Below are 21,838 nucleotides of genomic sequence, written 5' to 3'. Positions count from 1 at the left end.
ATGAATCTTTGTATGATCATCTATACCTCTGGGTTATTCACTTACCATATGTCTTACCATATGTTCCATATAGGCTATACTTACAGATTGGTCTTTTGCTATTTAGATTTGTTTTATGCAAGGGAAACGAGAATCACATTATTCAGATGCCATGTGAAGTAAAGAATGTAGGGTTCACAATGCTTCTGTAAAACAAAATGAGCAAAATAAAGTATTGTGGATGAGATAAACAGTGTGCCATTTTGTTCATTATGGTTAACGTTAATAGACAACGAAGCGGAATAAGAACGAAATAGTTGTAGGCTTTCTTAAATACTTCAGAACTACAATAACCAGAGCGCCACGGAAGGAGTCTACTACGCTTGCGCAGAGCAAACGGTCGCGCGGAAGATTTGAGTTGTTTGAATGACTGCCTGGAAGGACGCCGAATGATTGTGTTTTTAGCTATGTAGCAATGGCCAAAGTATCTAGATCGAGTTCAACAGTTAACTCGTCGTCGGAAAGGGACTTGTCTGTTTCTGGTCGTAGTAATGGAAGTTTGAGAGTGGCAGAGAACAAAAGAAGAAAGAATGAGGCGGAGGATCCACTTCTGCTTGCCCTGAAATACTTTTCAGAGGGTAGGGCATGCTCGGTCAACAACATGCAGTAGCTAGGCTAGCTAGCAAGAAACAGAAACACTTCTTCCTAACGTTACATACATTCATCTTGGCTTGCTGGGTAGATAAGTTAAGGTCCACTACTGGTTTGTGTTTAGTTTGATTTGCTAGCATGCTTCTTTTATTCACTGCCAAGAGAATGATTGATGTCATGTTTAAACAATGTACTGGTACTGGTAGTTACAGTAGCTATGTAGCTACTGAGACAGCTTTGTTGTTGTTGTTGGTAGATGACGACTATTAAAGTTAACGTTGCCTGCATCGCATTTTTCTGTAGGCTAGATACTTCCCAACATCAACAAATGCATGGATGGAACGATTTAACTCGTTTATTATTTGCGTCTGTTAGTTGAGGCAGGTACCCAAGTTAAAGGCAATGATATGCTGGAGGTGAACCTGGTGCATGTCGAGAGAGTTGGCCTCAGTCAAGGACTACCTCCAGAGGCCATTTCTGTCATGCTCGAGTTTGTCATGAGTCTTCGCATGGGTGAGTGTATCATCATCTTCAACTGATTTTCATTTGTGGACTCTGATATTGCTAAGAGGGCAGGTCAGCCTTGAACTTAGGCCATATGGTAGTCAGAACATTTCGTTACAGTGCTTATTTTCACTGCTTACTCTGCATTTTGAAGGGAGTGCTCCGTGTGCCCGGGTGTTGAAGTTCCTGATCCCTGCTACAGTGGTCCCACAGGAGGCTGTTGTACGAGCGGTGGCATGGCTGTGCATCGGCAAGATACCAGTCAGCACACAGGTAGAATGCACCTCTATGTGGTGTAAGGGTTTAAGAAGACACACACATTTTTTTTTAGCATTGTTTTATTTTTGGAAAGTAATTTTTGGATGCTTGCTCCAGGTTCTTTTCCTGAAGTGGGTCCTGACTGTCTTTGACATGATTGACTCCAAGGACCATCTAAGGGCCATCTATGGCTTCATCTTCAGCTTTGTGAAAGATGACAATCTGGTGAGTGCAGTTGGGATGCCTGGTGGTGCTGTCTGTGATTATACTGACTGGTATATGCTTGATTCATGCTTGATTGAGAGCATATCAACCACCTGGGCACTTATGCCATTCGAAAAATGTCAAATGCACCCTCCAAAATAAATATATTTTACTTCCTCCCCAGTCTCCCTTTATCTGTCACCTGCTATTCCTTTTGACCAGGAGGGAAAGTGGTAAGTGATGTTAATTGTTCAACACATTTATCCCATCATTGTGGGTTTTTCACCCTTTTTCCTGCAGCTATGCATCAAGTCGATATCTTGACCTGTTTATCTTTGTTACAGTGTGCCAGTTCAGAGTGAGAAAGCTACTGGAGCTTCAGTCTAAGATGGTAAACTATTCTTTCATCAATATTCAAATCAAGGCAGTACATATTGATCTATGGGAGTAAAATAAAATATTTAGTTTTTAAGGCCTGGCTGGATGTGGGTAATGTCAGTAAGTAAGTTTCTACAGTTTGTCAGTTTTTACAAATATCTAGCAGATGCAGCTGTTTCTTCATTGTTCTATAATTGAAATATGATGAATTGCATGAAGGGTAAAGCCTGACTTATTGTTTATCACCCAGTGCATAATTTCCATAAACACTTTATCCTCCATCGATGCCATTATCTGTAGTTGTCATGAATGATTACTGACATCAATCAAAGGAACAGGCGTCCATGTTTCATTGCTCTCCGCTCATTTTCTCCCATCTCTTCCCTTCCAGGGACGGCAGCCTTTCCTGTCACACTTGCTGTCACTCTACAAAGTGTTCTGCCCTGAGCTGGTGACGCTCTCCCTTCCATCGCGAATGAGGGTTAGTACGTCCATCACTCACCATCACCGAGGGCCTGGCATTATGTGGATGTAGCTCCGCACTATATCCACAAGTACATCCGGCTCGCATGTGACATTCATGCTCTTTAATCCTTCAGAGTGGGTTTAAAAACCACAACGCTCCTTGGAAGGCAGCGCTGGGTGTCGTTCAGAGGAGGGCCAACAGTCAGATCACCTCAGGTGTTGGCCTGACCCTCGGCGCAAAAGACAAGACCAACTCCAAGAAAAGGGTACCGCATGCAAATCCTCCTGTCAATGGCACCGTACTGCACTTCCTCAATACTAATGACGGTATAATGTGTTATCAAAATCAGCAGGCTCACTTCCTCATCTATTATAGAAACTGCACCACCTGGAGCTGCCGTCCCCAAGCCCTGCAGTGCAGAGCCAGGCCACCCCTCCGTCGTCCTCCTTCTCCTGCAGGAAGGTTCTCCCCCTGGTGCAGCTCCACTCCTTCTCACAGCTTCTGGACCACCTCCACCACATAGAGGTCAGCTTGCCTTCTCTTTCCTTTTCATCTGTCTGGGAGTCAGGTGGCTGAGCGGTGCCAGTTCGATTCCCGGCCGTGCCAAATGACGTTGTGTCCTTGGGCAAGGCACTTCACCCTACTTGCCTCAGGGGAATGTCCATGTACTTACTGTAAGTCGCGCTGGATAAGAGCGTCCGCTAAATGTCTAATGACTAAATGTAAATGTAAAAATGTCTGGCCCTCTCCTCCTGTACCCCACCTCCCCCCCCTGTCTCTTTCTCCCAATCTTGCTTTCTTTCCCTAGCCTATTGGCTTTTATCTGGCCCTCTCAAAATGGCCTTCTCTCTCTCTGCTGCATGGTTAGTCACCCACTGCTCATTCCTGGATGTATCTTAGTCTGGCACAGCTGGTAGATGAGCACTTAAGAAGGGTGGATGTGGTATTTTATCTAAGTTGCACTGCTCAAAAGGGTGCCTAGACATGTAATGTCACCATACGGCCACTTGGTGGAAGTGTGTCACCATGTAGTGTAGACAGGGCTCAACAGAAGATAATATAGGCCTCATTTGTATTGCTTTGATCCATCACATTCATGAGCTTTTCTCTCTGTTGTTTGTGTACGAAATGTGTCATTGCTCAGTATACAGACTTCATCCCAGTTGTTTATCCCCGTGAGTCATTAGACTAATGAACAAATGAACAGGGACGTGTGTGTGTGTGTGTGTGTGTGAGCTGCATCAGAAAAGTTATTAAGTGTCAACAATTAAAGAACCGCGGCCTCTCAAACACTGCTTGCTTGGCAGAGCCGTTGACCTGACAAACTCAAATAAATCTCTTATAAAAGGCCTAAGGACATTTATGCTTCATGCTCCATCACCCCGCCCCCCCCACCACCACCACAGTGTGTGGAGCCAACATGTGCAACAAAGCGTTGTGACTTGCTGGTTTTATAGCTGGCCCCCAGGCCCTAGCAAAAGCAAGACTGACATATCAGCTAGTCCAGTCTCTTGACAGGGAGACAAGCCATGAGTGAGGCTGGGGATGATGAAGGACCGCCCACATCCTCCCTCCCTCCCCTCGTGATAAGCTTCCCAGCTTCAGATGAACACTGCCTTTTGCTCCTTAATTATGGGAGGACTCAGCCGTGTCCGTCGACAGCCTGTCTCTTCTGGATTTATATATTTATTATAGGCCAGTTACCATATTGCGAGGCAGCTGTTCATGCACAATAGACACAGAAATGTCTGACTGATGCAGAAGACATGGCCACGCTGATCACTATGATTACTGGATGAGACAGAACTGTTTCAGAGGTTTATCGATTGCCCACTCGGTGAAAACAACGACATGAGCATGAGTGGTCATGCTCATCAGCGTGGGCACAGATAACACGCTGACACCCCTCCCCCCCCTCCCGTTTGTGTGTCTGTGTGTGAAAGTTCCTTAACCCTTCTTCACTAAAGCCTAATTTATACTTATGTCGCCGACACTTTTGAAATGGTCGCCGATGGAAGAAAAAACGTGTCACTCAGGCTGCTGCCTTTATACTTCGGCAAACAGTTGCCTGTGCTCAAGGTTCGCGTGACATAAATTGAATAATTTTACTGTTACATTCATAGCTATGGTTACATTGTTAACGCTTCGTAGCCTAGGTGATTGATCGGAAAAACTGACAATTCAAAATGTTCACTGTGACGACATCAGCGCCAGTAGAAATTTCTCCTGGTAGGCGACACTTCCAAGCGACCGTTAAAAGTGTCGACCGTGACGTCATTTCTGTCGGTGACCTTTCCAAAAGTGTCTGCGACCTAAGTATGAATTGGGTTTAACTGTTCATGTGTTTCTTCCCCTCCAGCTCCCGGCCCAGATGGGCTCTTTGTTGGGCTCCAGCCTGGCGCTCCACTACCTGGACTGTGTTCAGGACGACTCGGCCTTCCTCTGCCTCAACTACTGGCTGGGCCACGCCCTTCACGAGGGTGAGCGCATCAAACGCCGCTGTGACATTGCCCGTCACAGAAGCAGCCAGAAAAAAAACGCCTCAAAGCCAAAAGCAGGCGTGGGCATATCAAAGGATCTCTTTGTGGGAAGCGTTTAGGAAAGAATGAAAAGTTAGACGTGTCAAAATTGTACAAAACAATCTACTCACGCCCCCCCTTTCTTCTCTATTCCCATGACCTTTTCATCTTTCCTCTTCTCTTATTTCCCCTCTCTCTCTATGTCTCTCTCTCTCTCTCTCTCCCTCCGGCAGAGTTTCTGTTCTGCAGTGACGGGGTCTCCCAGAGTTCGTCCGAGGTGCTGCAGTTCCTCCAAATGTTGCTCTCCACCCAGAACTTCCTCCAGGTGAGCAGGGAGCACACTCGCCCACCTCCCAACAACCTCCCGGCCCCCAGCGCCTGCCCACCGTCCCTCCCTCCCTCCGTCCCACTGCCCACCCCACCACCCATGTTCTGTGTGAGCCGAATCTGTCACAGCATGTTATCCTCAGCCCCCCCCCCCCGCGCGCCCCCACTCACAGCTCGTTAATAAGTCATGCCACAGTCAAACGCTCATTTGAGATGCGTATGTTTCTGTCTCCTCCCGCCCAGGAGGGCTTCACCAGCACAGAGGCCTTCCTCTACAAGTTCCTGAGCGTCTGGGACGGCTCGCTGCTCCGCCCCCAGATCCTGGGCCTGCTGAGTGACATCCCCGTGGTGCCCAGCGCTTGTACGTTCTCTCATTCTCTCTCTCTCATTCTCTCTCTCTCTCATTCTCTCTCTCTCACTCTTATCTCTCTCTACCCCCCCTCCCCACATCCTCCACCCCCCCCCCCTCTATCCTAATTAAACTGCTGAAATATAGCAGGCAGGCAGACATGTGCGCGGTTGGCAGACTGTGCTGTACACTGGCTGCCATGTGTTGGGGATTGCATGGAGGATTGTGGAGTTGTGGTAGCTGTGGTGCTAATGTGGATTGTCGACCCCCCCCCCCCTCTAGGTATTAACCAACTTCTGTTTGAGCCGCTCATGCAGCTGTTCTTCTCCTCTACTCTCTCCTTCAAGGTAGGCAGCACAGACAACCCCCCCCCACCACCTCCCTTTTGAAAACGCAATTTTTAAACATCATTCTACCACCTTAAATTACCATTCAGCAATTTCTGTTACTTCTTTTAAAAGTATGTAATAAATTGTCGACCTCCTTTTAGATGGTTAGATTAGATAGAACTTTATTCAGCCCCGAAGGAAGATTCAGATATCACGGCAGTCCCAATAAAATGAACATCAAAGGATCAATATAAACATAATAATACTAGTATACACAGTAACGATAAAAGTGTACCCAGTAAATTCACAGTATTGCCCACAACAGTGTTTAAAACAGAGTATAGTATATCTCCCAGTTGTTTCAGTCATCGTTCAGTGGTTTGAGTTTGTTCTGACTGCCACCTCTAACACACCTGTCCCACGCCTCTCTCCACAGTGCAGTGTGCTAGACTGTTTGAACAGCATGCTGTTGAAGTGGCTTACATGGCACTCTGTCTATGCTCTGGAGGACGGCCTGGACATCAGCCTCAACAGCCACACCCCCATGTGAGACACGCACACACGCACACACCCCACTCTGCACGCCTTTGTTTTAGACGTCCTTATCCTCTCCCTTTGGATTGTCTTCCTGAGCCTTCCATATGCCAATCCTCCCTTCCTCTATTAAGTTAATGGGGTGTCCAGTACGTTTTATTCGCCTCACCATTTTAAACCTCATCCACAGATTGCCTATTACCACAGAGAAACAATTTTCTGGGGTTTGTGTGGTAATCAATGGCTGTGGCGTGTGGTGGTCTCACCCACACCCCTCTTAACCTCCCCCTATCCCCTGCCCGTCCTCTGGAACTCTGGGTAATGAACTGCAGTGCACCTCCGCTGATTTGGTTATTTCCTGTTTTATTGCATTAGTGAGGTGTGCTGCTGAAGGAGAAATTCTGAACCAAGGGCAAAGTTCTGTTCTTTCTGATTGTTCCAGTAGCCAGTCAGCCCTGGCATAACTGGAATTCAGTTTCTCCCTGTGATGGCATTGGCTCTGCTGTTGGATGAGGGTTTAGTTTGTGTGTGTGTGTGTGTGGGGGTGACTAACCCCCCCCCCCCCCCCCGACCTGCCTCCTCCAGGAGCATGACCCTGTCAGGGTTCATGGACTCGGTCATGGAGCTGGTGTGCTTCGTGGGCAGGCTGGCCTCCGCAGGGCTGCAGCTGGAGGGCTGCCACTCCCTCCTCCTCAGCTACGTCCTGGACTTCTACCAGACGGTAACTAGCCTGGAGCCCAGGGATACTCTGCATTTAGCCTGGCAACAAGGCCCTACAAAATCATCGTCTTCAAATATAAAGAGAACGGTTAACTCTGGGCAGTTAGCTATGGTTCTCTTATTTCCTCGTGTGTGCGCGTGCGTGCGTGTGCACGCCCTTCCCCTCCTCTTCCTCCAGGTGTGTGACATGTTCCTGAAGTACAGTCTTCCCCTGGTGGTGCTGCCCCCCAGTGGAGTGTTCTACCCCGCCCTGCTGGCCACAGACCCCGTCAGCGTGGACCGCCTGGCCCACATCATGGTCAGGTGAGAGACGAGGGCCGTGTCACGCCACTCAACATGTCACACCACCTAACATGTCCCAACATGTCCTCTACCACTCTACCCCATGTAACACCAAATGCATTGATGTATATTTGATGGCAAAATAAGCCGAAATAACTCCTACCTCTGCTCTGTAAGAGGGCTTTTCTGATTCAGTGTAATGAAGGTCCTCAGCCTCTTTGAATGTTTGATCTGAATGTGAGCTCCATGCTCCAGCAGTGGGAGTCTGTCCATGGCTCTGTTTCCAGGTGTGTGACCTGTATGTTGACCTACATGTCCCAGTGTGAGATGGAACCACTCAGCCTAGTGTAACATGCAAAAAGAAAACCCTGACAAACCAAAACGAAAAAAACGGCTTTTCTTCTAAGAGGCTAAACATGTTCTCTGATACATATTTCAATACACGCAGCAGCAGGGATTACTGATTCATTCCTGACAATGTACTATTCATCCAGCTGTGGGGGCTATGGAAGGCTACATTTAGCCAAGCCAGGAATAAACAATGTTGTTTACTTAAGCATACCTTCACCGAGGTCTGGTCTCCTGTCTTTAGGTACAAGAATAATCTGACCTCGGCCAAGAGTCAAGATCAGCAGATGAAGGTAATCAAATGTGTCCATACAAAAGTTTGTGTTATTTTACACATCTAAGAGTTGTATAATATATACAAGCAGGTCTAACAAGGCTGTTTTCATGGCCATTTTGTTTGCAGCCTTGTTTGAGATGGACAGAACTATTAGGCTAATGGAGAGTTGTTTATTTGCTTGCTGAAACCAAATCCTGCCTTGACTAGATTTAGTATGGCAGGTTCATTGTATTAAGCATCATTTGCAAGTCACACTGCCATGCTTACCTCAAATGTCAGGCTGTTTTATCAAGAAAAATAGGTCTGGTCCTCAGAATGCAAATTGGTTAACATGCTCAAACATCCAAATGAATGAACCTGATGTTTGAAGACAGTATCCAACCTTCAATCTACATTGGTGTTTCCACTCTCTTTTTCGTTTTCCTTCTCTCCTCTCCCACCATCCTCCCTGTCTCCCTCTCTCTTTCCATCCTACTATCTCTATTTATTCTCTCTTTATCTCGTCCCCTCCATTCCTCTTGCAGGCCTTCCATATCAGCAGACAGACATACAAGGACTTCAACACCTATCTGTTGGCCATGGTGGGCTCTCTGTGGAACTCAAAGACCTTCCTGCCTGGCACGGCTTTGGAGATGGCAGAGGCCGTGCTGGCACGCAGCAAAGTACCAGAGTACTGGAGGAGCTTCGACTTCATCCACCACCCAGCCTTCCTGAGCCTCGCCATCCACTTCCACCACCAGGTCTGTCTGGTGCCTCGCCCCTCACGGCGCTCACTCCCCTGAGATTGGTGTCGCTGTTAAGCAGATAAGACATTGTATGATGTCTTGGTGGTTGTGTTTGGTGTAGCGTCTGTCAATGCAAACCAGGGGGGGAGTTTGGTGGCAGCGCGGAGGCACGACAGGGCGGTGCCAGTTTGGTTAATAAACTTTGAGCCCAGACGAAGGAGTGACGAATGTGGTATTAATGTATCTTTCATAGAAGATCCATTAATACAGAATCTGATTTTATTATTCATGGGATCTGCATGAGACTTCAGTTTTCATTATGTTTAATAATACACGCACCTTTTCTAGTCCGACCGCAACACCCACCCTGCTCTGTTCTTCTGAGATTTACTGGTGAGAGGAAGCGATGAATATTTATGTTCCTTTGCCGTCCCTCTCTCTCTCTTTATCAGTGCTGGCCAGAGAGGAGAGACATGGACCTCAATTCCATAAAGGTAACTACCGAGGTCTTATTAATTCATTTTTAAATAGACTACTGTAAATGCTCGGATATGCATTTTGAAGTGTGCCATTCATGTTAGATGGACTTTATTTATTATTGATTTTTATTTTTTTTACAAGAGATCCAGGACCATATGTCTTTGATGGCCAGTACAGTGTTTCATGTGTGTTTCATGTGTGTTTCATGTGTGTTTCACATGTGTTTCCTGTGTGTTTCCTGTGTGTTTCACATGTGTTTCCTGTGTGTTTCCTGTGTGTTTCACATGTGTTTCCTGTGTGTTTGGATGTAGAATGGCAAACATTGGGACTGGTACTTGGAGTTTCTCTTCAATCATGGTCTGGAGGGCCTCAGACAGTTTGTCCACAGTAACATCAACCGGCGCCCCGCAGCAGAAAGAAACCTGAGCCAGGGAGATAGCCAGCCCGCAAACGCCAGATAACAGGCCTAACCATTTGAGGAGAAACACAAGAACTTGGATCTTTTATATGTTGTAAAGCAGTGGTCCTCAGGGTCTATTGTCTTGTATGTTTTAGATGATTCCCTGCTCCAACACACCTGATTCTAATGAATGGGTTGTTATCAAGCTCAGCAGAAGCCTGATGACAACTATTCATTTGAATCAGGTGTGTTGGAGCAGGGAATCATCTAAAACATGCAGGACAGTGGGTCCTGAGGACCAGGGTTGAGGGACCACTGTAAGGATATGTACATATTTTATAACCCTGCCTTGTATTATTTGTTTGTTTTTCTTTTTTTTTTTATGTAAATAGAACTGCTTCATTCCTAATGTTTGTTGTTTTTTTTATTACGTAGTTGGCATGTCAATTTGTTAACTGTGATTTATGTTGTTCTTGTATATGTAACCTTTGTTGTACTTGCTGTGATCCTTGCACATAAATAAGAATAAATATGCGCTTAGGATTTTTTTCAGCATCCTTTGTGTCTGTCTAAAGACAAAATATCAGCTGTCAGGTTCTTGCGCCGTTCCACAGTGAAAATATGTTGCCATCTGGGAATAAGCATTCTGTACTAATGAAATTGGGAGTTTTGTTTCTATAAAAAAAAACATCAGTTGTTTAGGAATTCATTATAGGGGAAATGATCAGTATCTATTGCAGTCAGCGGCTCAACCATCTGGAAAACAACATTTTCCCGTAATTGAGGGATCCATCTGGATAGTTAATAGGCCCTTGGCTCCCCGTCTACCTTGGAACATGCTGGGTGCAGCAGAATTCATTGCACGCCAGTAACATTCCATTTTCAATAGTGCTGTTTGTTTTTTCTTTCCCCACTCTGAACATCACCATTTATAGGGTACAGGGATGATAGCCATGCTTTTACAGTCAGTGTAGCATGTTCAGACAATACTACCGTCAATTTAACTTATTATGTTTTCCTCGATTGGGGAAATGTTGTGCAATGAGAGAGAACAGTAACTTATATACACATCCTTGATGTTGCACCTTCAGTGGTCCCAGAATGTTCCCCCTGTGGTCGTAGTTATAATGCATCTTTAGCTGTAGTTTGGGGGCATTGGGGGATTGTTGCAATGACCATTTACACCGTGTGGTACCTGTTTTAAGTAGGCCTAAGACTTGGACTTGTTCATCTTAGTTGACATTGCATTGAAACGATATAATTTGTTTCTATTGAAAAAATATCAACAATATGTGTCTACATTAGAGTGCGACATGCAAGAATGTTTAAATATGTTGGAAACGGAATACTTGCAGAGAGCGCCACCTTAAGCAGTTCTCTGATGTCAACGTCAATGAGAGCGAGACTCGTTACAGCGCTACTCCGACCTGAGTCCTGTTCTGCCGTTTGAAATGTTCATAGTACCAGCCGCTCCTCTCTCTGCCCATCTTTCTTCCCTTCTAATCCAGCCGGTTGAACTAAGTCTTTTCCATGGCACCGTGAGGTTAGCTGCTACCTGAGCCAAATTTCTGTCTGAGAAGAAGGTAAGATTGATTTAAATGTTAGTAATTACGGCTGTCATCTATCCAAACCACAAAACGAACTATTTTACGTTCATATAGCAATGGAAAAGTGGGTTAAAGATAAGATTCGATATCTTGTCTCACTCAATCCCTTTGTTTATAATAATAATAATACCTTATTCACGATGTTGCGCACTGTCCGGGTCAGTTATGCTGCTGGGCTAAACATGAATATGTGTGTTGAGAATGAAAAGCTGGTAAATGTCTGAACAAGTCTATCGTGATAACAATATTGGAATGCAGTAGCCTATACACCGTGTTTGTAGGATTGTTTATTTCCATCCATTGCAAAAGATCCTATGTGCGCAACTGAAGATTTTGGCAACCGGCACAGTAGTGGACCCCCGACTTCTTCAGACGGTAGAATGTGTGGTATTGGAACAGTGTAGGATACCCTGTTAAAACTGTTGCATACCAAGATACATTTTTGTCCTGTTATTTCATTTGTACAATTATTTCAGTATTCAAGATGAAAACATTTGAAAACGTGTTGTAGCCTACTCGTGAAGATGCATCTGTATTGAGAAATGCCGTCGACAGAGTTTGTCCAAAGACAGCAGACTGGAAGATTGCAATAGAAAAACATGAGTTGACAGTTTGTAGATTTTTTCGAGAGAAGATTATCATTGTCTCCGTTAGTAAGGTTTTTACCACACTTTGACAGGATAAAAAAAGGAGCTTCAAGGTTCTTCAAAGCTGCATTGTGGAGCATTCTTTGATCTTCTATACTCTAACTGCAGTTGGTACTGTTGACAGTTCACTTGTCAGTGATGAACATCTAAAAGCTTGTGTGAGAGCTCCAAGCAGTGGTTTAGTGGGTGCCGAACATTGACAGAACCGTGTATGACATCTATCCTGCCTTTAAGGGACAGCATGATATGTTGTGTGAATGATTACGAGCCAAACACAACTTGTTTTCTGTATTTCCCTTCATCGTATCCTATTTTTTCAGATCTGGTGTTGCACCGATCTACGTAGCGGCTCCCTCTTCATGTGAAACATGTTTGAAGGATTAGGAGTATCTTTCTTTGTCACTGCCTTTCCGTTCCAACTGGCTCCTTGACGTGTCTCTTGCCTTCCTCCCTTCTCCCTCAGGCTGGGTATGGATTACCTGGTAAATATATTTTATAGCACCATGACTCATTCCTGTAATGGCTTCAGTATGCCCTTTAAGGACACAAACCTCCTACCTTATGGGATAATGGGGATGGTTTTGGTGCGCGTGGATTATTATATATTGTGACAGGTGTAAGAGTGTGTGAAATGTTAATCACAGATGCACTGTGTTGTGGAGGTATAGCTGTTTTCTTTCCTGGCTTGTTCTACAGACCTGTGAGATAGATCCTAAACATGTATTTTTGGATTGCATTATTTATATTGGGGAGAAGACAGGCTGTGCCAAAGATTGTATGAGGCAGCTTCTCTCTTTTTTCCCTTTTTAATTCAGGAGAGTGATCTGAAAATGTCAGTCCTTATTAAAGTCTCACAGTGGTCTTTAGAAACTCTAGCAGACCGTTAAGAATGAACAATTTACCAACTGTTTGCTTGGCATAATGTACTCTTTTTCTGACGTCTTAGTCCTGCAGCGGAATAACTACAGCGTTCACAGACTATTTAGTCATATACTGTAATTCAATGTTACTCTCAAAAGGCATAATATATTAATTAGGACTTCAATGTCATTGACTCACCAGGTCAAAGAGTCATTGTGATTTAATCACAGTTGACATCGGCTTTGACCTTTATTGATGTCACTTCTGCTACCCTGTGTCAGAACGTGATTTTGATGATGCGTTCGTGTTTTCTCCGCCCCTTTTGGCACATCTCAGACACACATCTGTATCAGTAACCCCCCAAGAGTCTCAGGGATGACGGCCAAATCACGTCCTGTGTCATCACCATCACTCCAGCCAATAAAAGAGCCACCAGTCACACCAATAGCCCCCTGGCCCAGTTGAATAGAATTGTTCCTGTGCCTTGTCCAATGACTCTCCCCTCTGAAGCCCCAGACTGTAGCCTGCTGCTGAGACCTGAAGCCTGCTCCCTCCGCTCTGGGGCCAGAAGACAGGTGTGTTCAGTCAAGCAGTAAGCAACAGGCCCATCACCCTCTGCCCCTCTCCATCATCCTCTCACAGGTCACACAAGACTCAAAGAGGGGGATAGAAAAGCAATTTGCTAACTCTATAAATCCAGGCACCTTGGGTAGCTAACCCTGGCCACACTGACTCAGGGGGCTATTATTTAGAATCTGGTCACCGATGCTCTCCTATTAACATTGAATGGCTTTACGTCTGCCGGTTGTCTCTGGTGACACGTTTATGCAGGTGATTTACTGCCTGGAGCTGTTGTCCTGGCTCCCTTAGCCATGTCACTGGGGCTTTGTGGTCCAGACTGGGAAGGACAGGGGGAGTGCCTTGTCACTTTGGTATTCCATACTTACGGGAAATCAGGGAAGGCAGAGAACCAGGCGAGTGTGTCTATGTGTCCGGGTTTGATATTTGTCCCAACATTGTGGGTATGTTTTCTATGCATCATTCTCGTTATGGTGTTTACTGTTTGTGCCTTGTGATTGTGGGGTGATGGTGGGGTGATTGTTGGTGTGTGATTTCTCTGTTTCCCAGTGAGCTGGTAACGGGACTGAAGGTGGGGGTGGAGGAGGTGGGGGCTGCCTCAGAAATTCTGAGGTACGTTCTAAAAGAGGTCATACATTCTGCCTTGGCTGACAGGCTTCTGTGCGCTGAGCGTCAGACTAGGAGGTGATGTTGTATTTCTTAATCCTGTCATCCTGACGACTATTGATGCTTGTGCCTTTGGTTGCCTCCTTTTGTCAGCCCTGTAAACAAACAGAAGGGGTGAATCATGCCTTTACCCCATGGATAAATATTTCTCTTTCATTGTGCTTCCAAAAAATAATCCAAGCCAAATCCCAATTACTGCACATCTATGAAGTTAATGCAAAATAAAACAAAATGGGGCTTTTATCAGCAAGTTCAGGTTAGTCAACATCTAATGACATTGCTTCTGCTACAAGGGTTAAATGTTAGAATTAGCTGTAAATCAGCAAAGACTGAAATGCAAACTCATTTAGCAGGACAAACAGGAAGTGCACCAAATCAAGATCTATGACTAATGCAGGCAGTACAAATGGACTCTCTTTCTGTGTGTGCGTCTATTCAGGGTGCAGCCCCAGACTACATCAGGACCTGTAGTCAGCTAATTGGACTTAATGGTTTCAGCAGCAGACCTCTTCTATACCCTACCCCGTAATCACCTCTGGGCCATTGTTCCCCTGATTCTAGCGGGGATTAGACAAAAAAAGATTTGGACATTATAGCTGACTGCCATATGAGTGCACCAGTCCTACTCCTGGTGTCAGATTAGATGTGGCTGTCACTGTTGTCATGTGCCATTGGTCACTTTTCATCTTATGCTCATGTGCGAATTTTTGGCAATTGGAGTCGCACGTTGTGATTTGCTTCATGGATAGGCTTGTGTAAGAGTTGGAGGGATGGAACGTGGCTGGTCATCTTATGTCACTGCTAGGCTCCTGCATTACAGCATGGAGGCGAGTGTCCACTTCTCATGGAGCTTTACTGTGGTAATGTGGTGAGGGTGTGCATTGACTGGAAAAGCTGTCTGTGGACAACTGACTATGCATTGTCTCCAAATGTGGGGGAAATGGTGTTGCATGATGCATCATTTATCTTTCTGTGGGGGACTGAGGTGTAGGACCGCATCTAGTGTTTACGCTTGTTTTAGAGCAGGAAGTGGAAAAGACTGATTTGGATAATTGCCTTGAGTCCTTGGCATTCATTTCAGTTTAGATACATGATAGACTGTTTATGGCAATTTGAATTCCATTATTTTTTCATAAACAAGGTGACGAACTCATCAACATTTTGAAATCACTCTTTGCGGGTAAAGCGTGGGTGCTTGCATTTGATTGTGTGTGTGTATGTGTGTGTGTCTGTGTGTGTTGAGGGAGAGCAAGAGCTGTGAGAGATGATTTCCATCATGCCTTCAAAGGAACAACTTTGTCAGAATTTGAAAGCAGCTTAATCTTCCTTTCTCCAGCAAAATGATATGTAATGCTCTCCCAATCTGCATGGTTGAAGATGTCTCAAAATATGTTCATGTGATAACAATCTTCAAGATTTCAAAAGGAACATATCAATTTCACAGACATTGTCCAAGTCTTTTTGTATAGGCCAGGATTTGGAAGGAAAAGTGAGTTCAGTGAGAAGTGAAGTTGTATTGTTGGAACATTGGTTATTCAGGGGATAAATGTGCCAGATTCCCGTGACATTTAAGCCTTTCATTTGCTCAGTGAAATTGGTTTCCAATTGATCCTCACCATTCAAAGGATGGTGATGATGAAGAAAGAATGAAAGTCTTGAAGATGTGGAAGTTGAAATGCTCCCGCTTTGACGCCCTCCTGGTGAGCGGATGAAAGGTACTCATCTGACCCCAAACATGGGCCACAACGGAGACAAGCTTCTCCACCGAGTAAGAGGGAGCCACTGCCTAATTGAGTGTCGAGGGATCTCTCCTTCTTTGCTGAATGATGCATTTGACTTCCCCAAAGAGAGGATCGTGTCCAACTGTGAGTGGGGATAAAAGTTTTCAAACTGAATTCTGTTTGCTGTATTTTGGGTGTGTGTCCGTGTGTTTTTTCCTGTACGTGTGTTTGTTGCTCGGTGACTGGGTCGATACAGATCCTCGGAAGAGATCGTTTGTCAAAGACAGCATTCCACATGCACGGGCCTCATGGCGGTCTCCGCGGCTTCATGATTTATCAAACAGAAAAGGTCACTCCGGCGGGCTGTAATTATTTCTGTCTGCTTTTATTTGGTGCTGCATGGGAACGCTTGCTCTATTAGTGGCATATGTCGTTACGTGGTTTGTCTGGGGGAAAGAAGATGGCATTTATTTAAATCATGATGCCCTATTATCAGAGAGGGAGGTAGCTACTCTCACAGGAAGAAAATACACTTGTGTGTGTCCATGTGAGTGTGTGTGTGTGTTCACAAGAGGCCATGCTCTGTGTTGCCCTTGGTAGGAGTCCTTGTAGAGGACTTGTTGATTTTATGTGAGAATTCTTTAATTTAGAATTCAATTCTTGTAGCTATGAGCCAAACCAAGTTGCTTAGCTTTCTGTGCTATACCTTACTGTAAAATCAGATAATTTACAAGCAAATATCTCCCTTGCTTATCCTTTTACAAGGGGTTGTTTTTTTAAACCAGATCGAGACCATTTGATAATGTAAGCCTTGGCACAGGGCCTGAGGCAAAACCGAATATATTTTATTTATTCCAATTACTGAAAAATTGTAGTGGCCTACCTGTAGTGATGAAGTTTAATGGAGCGCGGATAATGCACATTTTGAAAACAAACTGGCCTGTTTTATTTTATGCATTGTGTAGTTTTGTATTCTAAAGTTGCTGCTAATGTCAGCCTTACCAAGCCATCTAACTTGCTCCTAATCAATCTAGTGGATGTGCTAGATATCGTTCCTATGGAAACTGTTAACAGAGAGTTCATACTTATCTGTATGCAGGCAAATCCAAGCTCCATCGAGATGTGCTAAGATGTGTAACATTCTGTCCTGGCAGATTGCATTCTTGTTGGAAAGTCCTCGGTTTACTAGCAGGGCAATAGGTCTCTGACCTTCACTGTGCTTCTGCCAGCTGCTTTACTTTGGGCCTCCATGTGAAGCCTGGGAGCTGTGTGTGTGCTGGGCCAGATCCTCAGGATTCACATGGCAGATTATTGCAATGGCCTGACCTTTCCCATCCACCCAGTCACTTTGACCTTTAAGTGTCATCAAGCGGACGCTAGGTCTTGGGCTTTTCAACAAAATCATCTTTTGATAACCCCGGAGTGAATCTTTTTTTATCTGTCATAACTTTCACGCACTTAAAACCTGACGAGATGATGCAGTGACCACTCCTCTTAACACTCGAGGGGTCATTTGAAACAATGTGCCTAGTTCTGTGAGGTTCCTTGCCTTGGCTTCTCTGCAGCCTCAGTGCTAGCAGGGAGCCATGTAATGCATGTGAGGAAATGCTAATCGTGCCTGGTCTTTATTTTTAGAGCGCATCTCCTCCGAGTGCTCTCTCTCAGTAAAGAGGCAGTGAGTCATGTTAAAACCAATGAATATGAACTTAGCAGAAGACCACAGTGCCAACTCACATCCTTGCAAAACCTTGTCTTAGGTTGGTATAGGTTATTAGGTTAGTATAGGTTAACCCTTGTGTTATCTTCGGGTCATTGTGACCCCACTGTCGTGTTGCGACAACTTTACCTCATACAAAAATTAAGTGAAGCATTTTCTTTTAACCGTCGGGCTGTCTCAGACCCCCCCACAGCGCGAAGGTTAAAAGAAAATGTTTTTTATTTGTTTTTGTATTGGGTAAAGTTGTCGCAACACAACGATGGGTCGTTGTGAACCTTCGGGTCATTGTGACCCGAAGGCAGTGTAAGGGTTAATATGTGTATTAGAGGTTTAGTATATACCGTATTGTATATGAATTTGTATATTAGGAGGTTTATTATATTTCATTTTAGCTTATCATAGGTGTAACCTATGTTCTGAGTACTTATATATCATGTTATGCCAGGTTGCTTCGCGTTGTCTTGTACAAAGAATTTCAGTGCCCAGTCTGACCCTGTGTTGTTCTGTGCATCTGACAATAAAAGACTTGAACTTGAACTAAAGGGCCTTTTTCCCCAACTAGTTTTGCATCCTGTCATAGACCAAGCATGTCAATGAATACGTTTTGTGGAAACCAACATGTGATCTTTCCAGGAGGATTTCATCATCACACATCATAAAGCCTTATTTACAGTTAACCACCATAGGACTACTGGGTTATTAAGAAAAGCAATCTTGTTGATCTTTTTGGAGGTCAGTTTTAGTCATTGATGCTGCAGTGTATAGATACTCAAATACATGCCAAATATTCATGATTTATGTTCAAAACAACAGATTTCAATGAATTGTGACTGTGTTTTGACTGATCAGAACAATGTCATTTTGAAAATGCTTTGGAAATTTTTGTTTTGTTGTTACAGATCTTATTGTTATTCAAACTGTCACCAACTACAAACTGGTACCAACCAGAAACTGTAACAAGCACTGAGGTGAATATTTAAACATTTGCTTGAGGAGTTAAACCTTTACATGCGCAGGCCTAACTCATAAGACAAGCCTTCAATCAAATGGACATGCTTAATTTGCCAATTTGGTCTGGTTTGTTTCTGCTTACCATATTTAATTAAGGAATTACAAGCAGGTGTGAGATAATGTTAAATGAGTGCTTATCTGTGTGGGTATATCCTCCTCAACTACAGTGGATTTACCCCCCGGCAACACAATCTGTTGTATTTTTACATTGACTTGCACAGACAGACATCAACATGAAACACCTTGTTTAACCTGTCAGCGGCTGGGAATGCATTGAAAGTCACTTTGTCTTTCAGGATAAACACAAACTATGCCTCATTAAAACCTTGGAGGTGATCTTTGTTGAAAGATTCATCTGTGATCTCCTATGGAGAGAGAAAGGTCTTTGAAGACCTCAGACTGAGAGGTTCTCAGATCTCAGGCTTTATGCAAATAACACCACCTGACAATAGGATTCTGGCTTTCTATTGGTTTCACCTCGTCGCTCAATACCACAAGGCTGTGGGAGAGAGGAGGAAGAGGAAGAGAGAGATGCATGAAGAAAAATGAATCAGTTACGTGTTTTCCTGAACACCAGCCTTCTTTTTTTACTCTGTCCTCCACATCATAATCACTTCTTAGATGTAACCTTAATATCAAACCTATCTTTAGATTTCAGATGGGCAGCATTTATTCCTAGCGTCAAGGCTTTTATCATGAACATGACAATTTGGCAAGTCTTATTTCACACTGGGACTAATGTGGTCCTCATATGACAATCGAAGAAGGGAGCTGTGTGTGTGCTCTTAACTGGCTTTTTACTAGTGTGCCTGTGTTGTTGTGTGTGTTTAGATTATAGCAGTGGGTTTGTGTGTGTTTGCATGAAGCTCATTCTAGCGTGATAAGAGAGCTTATCTGCAACATGGCAGACACTGAGGCAGTCCAGGTAGAGATGGAGACTTGGGTGCTGGGGGGGCTGGTGGGTCGGAGGGCTGGGGGGGCTGGTGGGTCGGAGTGCTGGGGGGTCAGAGAGCTGGGGGGGCTGGTGGGTCGGAGGGCTGGGGGGGCTGGTGGGTCGGAGGGCTGGGGGGGCTGGGGGGTCGGAGGGCTGGGGGGGCTGGTGGGTCGGAGGGCTGGGGGGGCTGGGGGGTCGGAGGGCTGGGGGGGCTGGGGGGTCGGAGGGCTGGGGGTTTGGAGTGCTGGGGGGTCAGAGAGCTCGGGGGGCTGGGGGGTCAGAGGGCTGGGGGGTCAGAGAGCTGGGGGGGCTGGGGGGTCAGAGAGCTCGGGGGGCTGGGGGGATTGGGAGTGCTGCAGGGATAGGGGCGGCTAGAGAGCCTGGAGGGCTGCTGGTGCTGGGCAGGAGAGGTGAGAGGACAATGAGAGCTGGAGCTGAGCAGGGGTGGTAAAAACGAGTTGCAGTGATATGGACTGACTGCTGATAGAGCTGGAGTCATTCTCTTCTCCTCTCTCTTTCTCTCTCTCTCTCTCTCGCTCTCGCTCTCGCTCTCGCTCTCGCTCCTCTCGCTCGCACTCTCTCTCTTTTTCCATTTCCCTCTTTCTCTCCCTATAGCTGTCTCTCTCCGGAAGCTCTCTCTTTATACGTCTCTCTCTGGCTCTCTACTTATCTCTCTATATACCTCCTTGTGAGATGCAGATGCTTCAGTCTAGCATCCTCGTCTAGGATTCACATAACTGCGGACGGAGCTCATCCAGTCAGAGGTCGCCAGTCAATCCTACCAAGAGCCTAGATACTTCACTCCCACTCATGACTTTTCCTGTGGTGGATGTTCAGTGAGTCCTGATTTCCAACCTGTCTGTCTATCCATCTGTCCTATGGGGGTGTTGTTCGCCATGGTGCCTCACTTTGACACCGGCTGGGCCAAAGGCAATCCCTGAGGTGAGGTGCAGAGTTTTATCTCAGAGTCAACAGCTTTTAAATAACCGATCCCCTGATGTTTAGAAATACACAGAAAGATGAGCTGCAGCCTTGGAAACGTGTTTATGACTATGTTATCTAACATATTTAGTTTGCATGTTGCACTTCTCAAATTGGTTAAATCATCTTATTTATGTATTTATTTATATAGATATACTTATTTATACAGATATACTTAAGCCTCCAGTATGAGAGAGGTGGAGATGAGACGGGAAGTAGTTTGTCCTTGTGCTCCTCCTCCTCTTGCACATCCTCTTCCTCCCCCACCTCCTCCTCCTGCACCTCCTCTTCCTCACCCACCCCTCCTTTTGCTCCTCCTCCTCCTGCATCTCCTCCTCCCCCTCCTTCTGCATCTCCTCTTCTCCCCCCTCCTCCTGCATCTCCTCTTCTCCCCCTCCTCCTGCATCTCCTCTTCTCCCCCCTCCTCCTGCATCTCCTCTTCTCCCCCCCCTAAATCTCCTCTTCCTTCCCCTCCTCCTCCTCTACCTCCTCTTCTACCACCTCATCCTCCTCCTCCGCCTCCTCCTCCTCTCCCACCTCCTCCTCCTCCTCTTCTCCCACCTCTTCCTCCTCTTCTCACACCTCTTCCTCCTCCTCTTCTCCCTCCTCCTCCTCTTCTGCCACCTCTCCTTCCTCCTCCATCCTCCCCCTTCTGCTGGCCTGTGACTAAGGAGCCTCAGGCCTAACTGACTAATTAGACCTGACATCACACCATAACCTGCTCTGCTGGACATTTCCTTAACACACACACACACACACTTGTATATTTACACTCACAAACATTCTTTGTTGTGTATAGTAGTTCTACCCACACACACAAGATCACCTCTTTCTATGCTTGCTCATCTGAGAGTGCCTTGGTGTGTAAACTTAACCTAGCTTGCAGTGTGACTCCCAGCATCTGCCCTTCCTCTGACGCTTGCTGAACAGCATCAGGAAATATTCCATCCAGAGGACAATGAGAGAATTAAGTTTCCTATGAACTGTTAATGGAGAGTGGGACGGTATGAACTGTCCTGAACTGGCCTGTGTGTGCGTGGCGCTGGTACTGCCTTGTTGGCCAGCAGCGGTGAGTGTGTGTCATTGTGTTCGCCTTCAGTCAGAAACACTGCAGGAATCATTTTGCAGACGATCACAGTGTGGACTCACAAACGGCATGATATGGAAGGGGCCCCTCTCATGACAACACATTGAGCGTGTGTGGGATGAAAGAGAGAGCGTTTGAGCTGTTCAGACCCAGCCCGCCAGCAGAGAGCTCTGTGCTGTCCTTGGTGTGCAGCCTGTTCACGTTAAGTGTTACGCAGGGGGAGGGCAAGGTATGGATGAAGAAGGAGAGAGTGCACTATTGGGTAAAAAGACCTCCTGAAGGTAAAGATATGAGCTC

General features: G+C 45.5%; 2 protein-coding genes across 2 annotated transcripts in view; both read left to right on the top strand.

The window, feature by feature from the left end:
* Window positions 1-391: 391 nt before the first annotated feature.
* cenpi (centromere protein I) lies at window positions 392-10,289 on the top strand. Its single transcript, XM_084699074.1, has 20 exons — window positions 392-617; window positions 1,006-1,143; window positions 1,289-1,407; window positions 1,510-1,617; window positions 1,781-1,829; window positions 1,941-1,987; window positions 2,366-2,455; window positions 2,574-2,705; window positions 2,816-2,965; window positions 4,800-4,920; window positions 5,193-5,284; window positions 5,530-5,647; window positions 5,918-5,982; window positions 6,401-6,510; window positions 7,084-7,219; window positions 7,397-7,521; window positions 8,093-8,141; window positions 8,650-8,865; window positions 9,303-9,344; window positions 9,642-10,289. The coding sequence occupies exons 1-20, from the start codon at window positions 455-457 to the stop codon at window positions 9,789-9,791; spliced, it is 2,220 nt and encodes a 739-aa protein (XP_084555200.1). The 5' UTR covers window positions 392-454; the 3' UTR covers window positions 9,792-10,289.
* Window positions 10,290-11,188: 899 nt separating this feature from the next.
* drp2 (dystrophin related protein 2) overlaps window positions 11,189-21,838 on the top strand; it is an 89,455-nt gene continuing 78,805 nt past the window's right edge. Inside the window, exon 1 of the mRNA XM_084688118.1 lies at window positions 11,189-11,313. The gene's annotated coding sequence lies outside the window, so the exon portion shown is untranslated. The remainder of the gene's footprint in view (window positions 11,314-21,838) is intronic.

Source organism: Hypomesus nipponensis, chromosome 1, assembly GCF_054491055.1.
Source record: "Hypomesus nipponensis isolate SF chromosome 1, ASM5449105v1, whole genome shotgun sequence".
Classification (NCBI taxonomy): Eukaryota; Metazoa; Chordata; class Actinopteri; order Osmeriformes; family Osmeridae; genus Hypomesus; species Hypomesus nipponensis.
This window is presented reverse-complemented; position numbering and strand designations above follow the sequence as displayed.

Excerpts from the sequence above, each read along its gene's own strand:
- cenpi (XM_084699074.1), top strand. The coding sequence starts at position 455 with ATGGCCAAAGTATCTAGATCGAGTTCAACAGTTAACTCGTCGTCGGAA. Across the intron at positions 618-1,005 it reads CCTGAAATACTTTTCAGAGG|TTGAGGCAGGTACCCAAGTT; the intron begins GTAGGGCATGCT and ends TGCGTCTGTTAG. Across the intron at positions 7,220-7,396 it reads TCCTGGACTTCTACCAGACG|GTGTGTGACATGTTCCTGAA; the intron begins GTAACTAGCCTG and ends CTCTTCCTCCAG.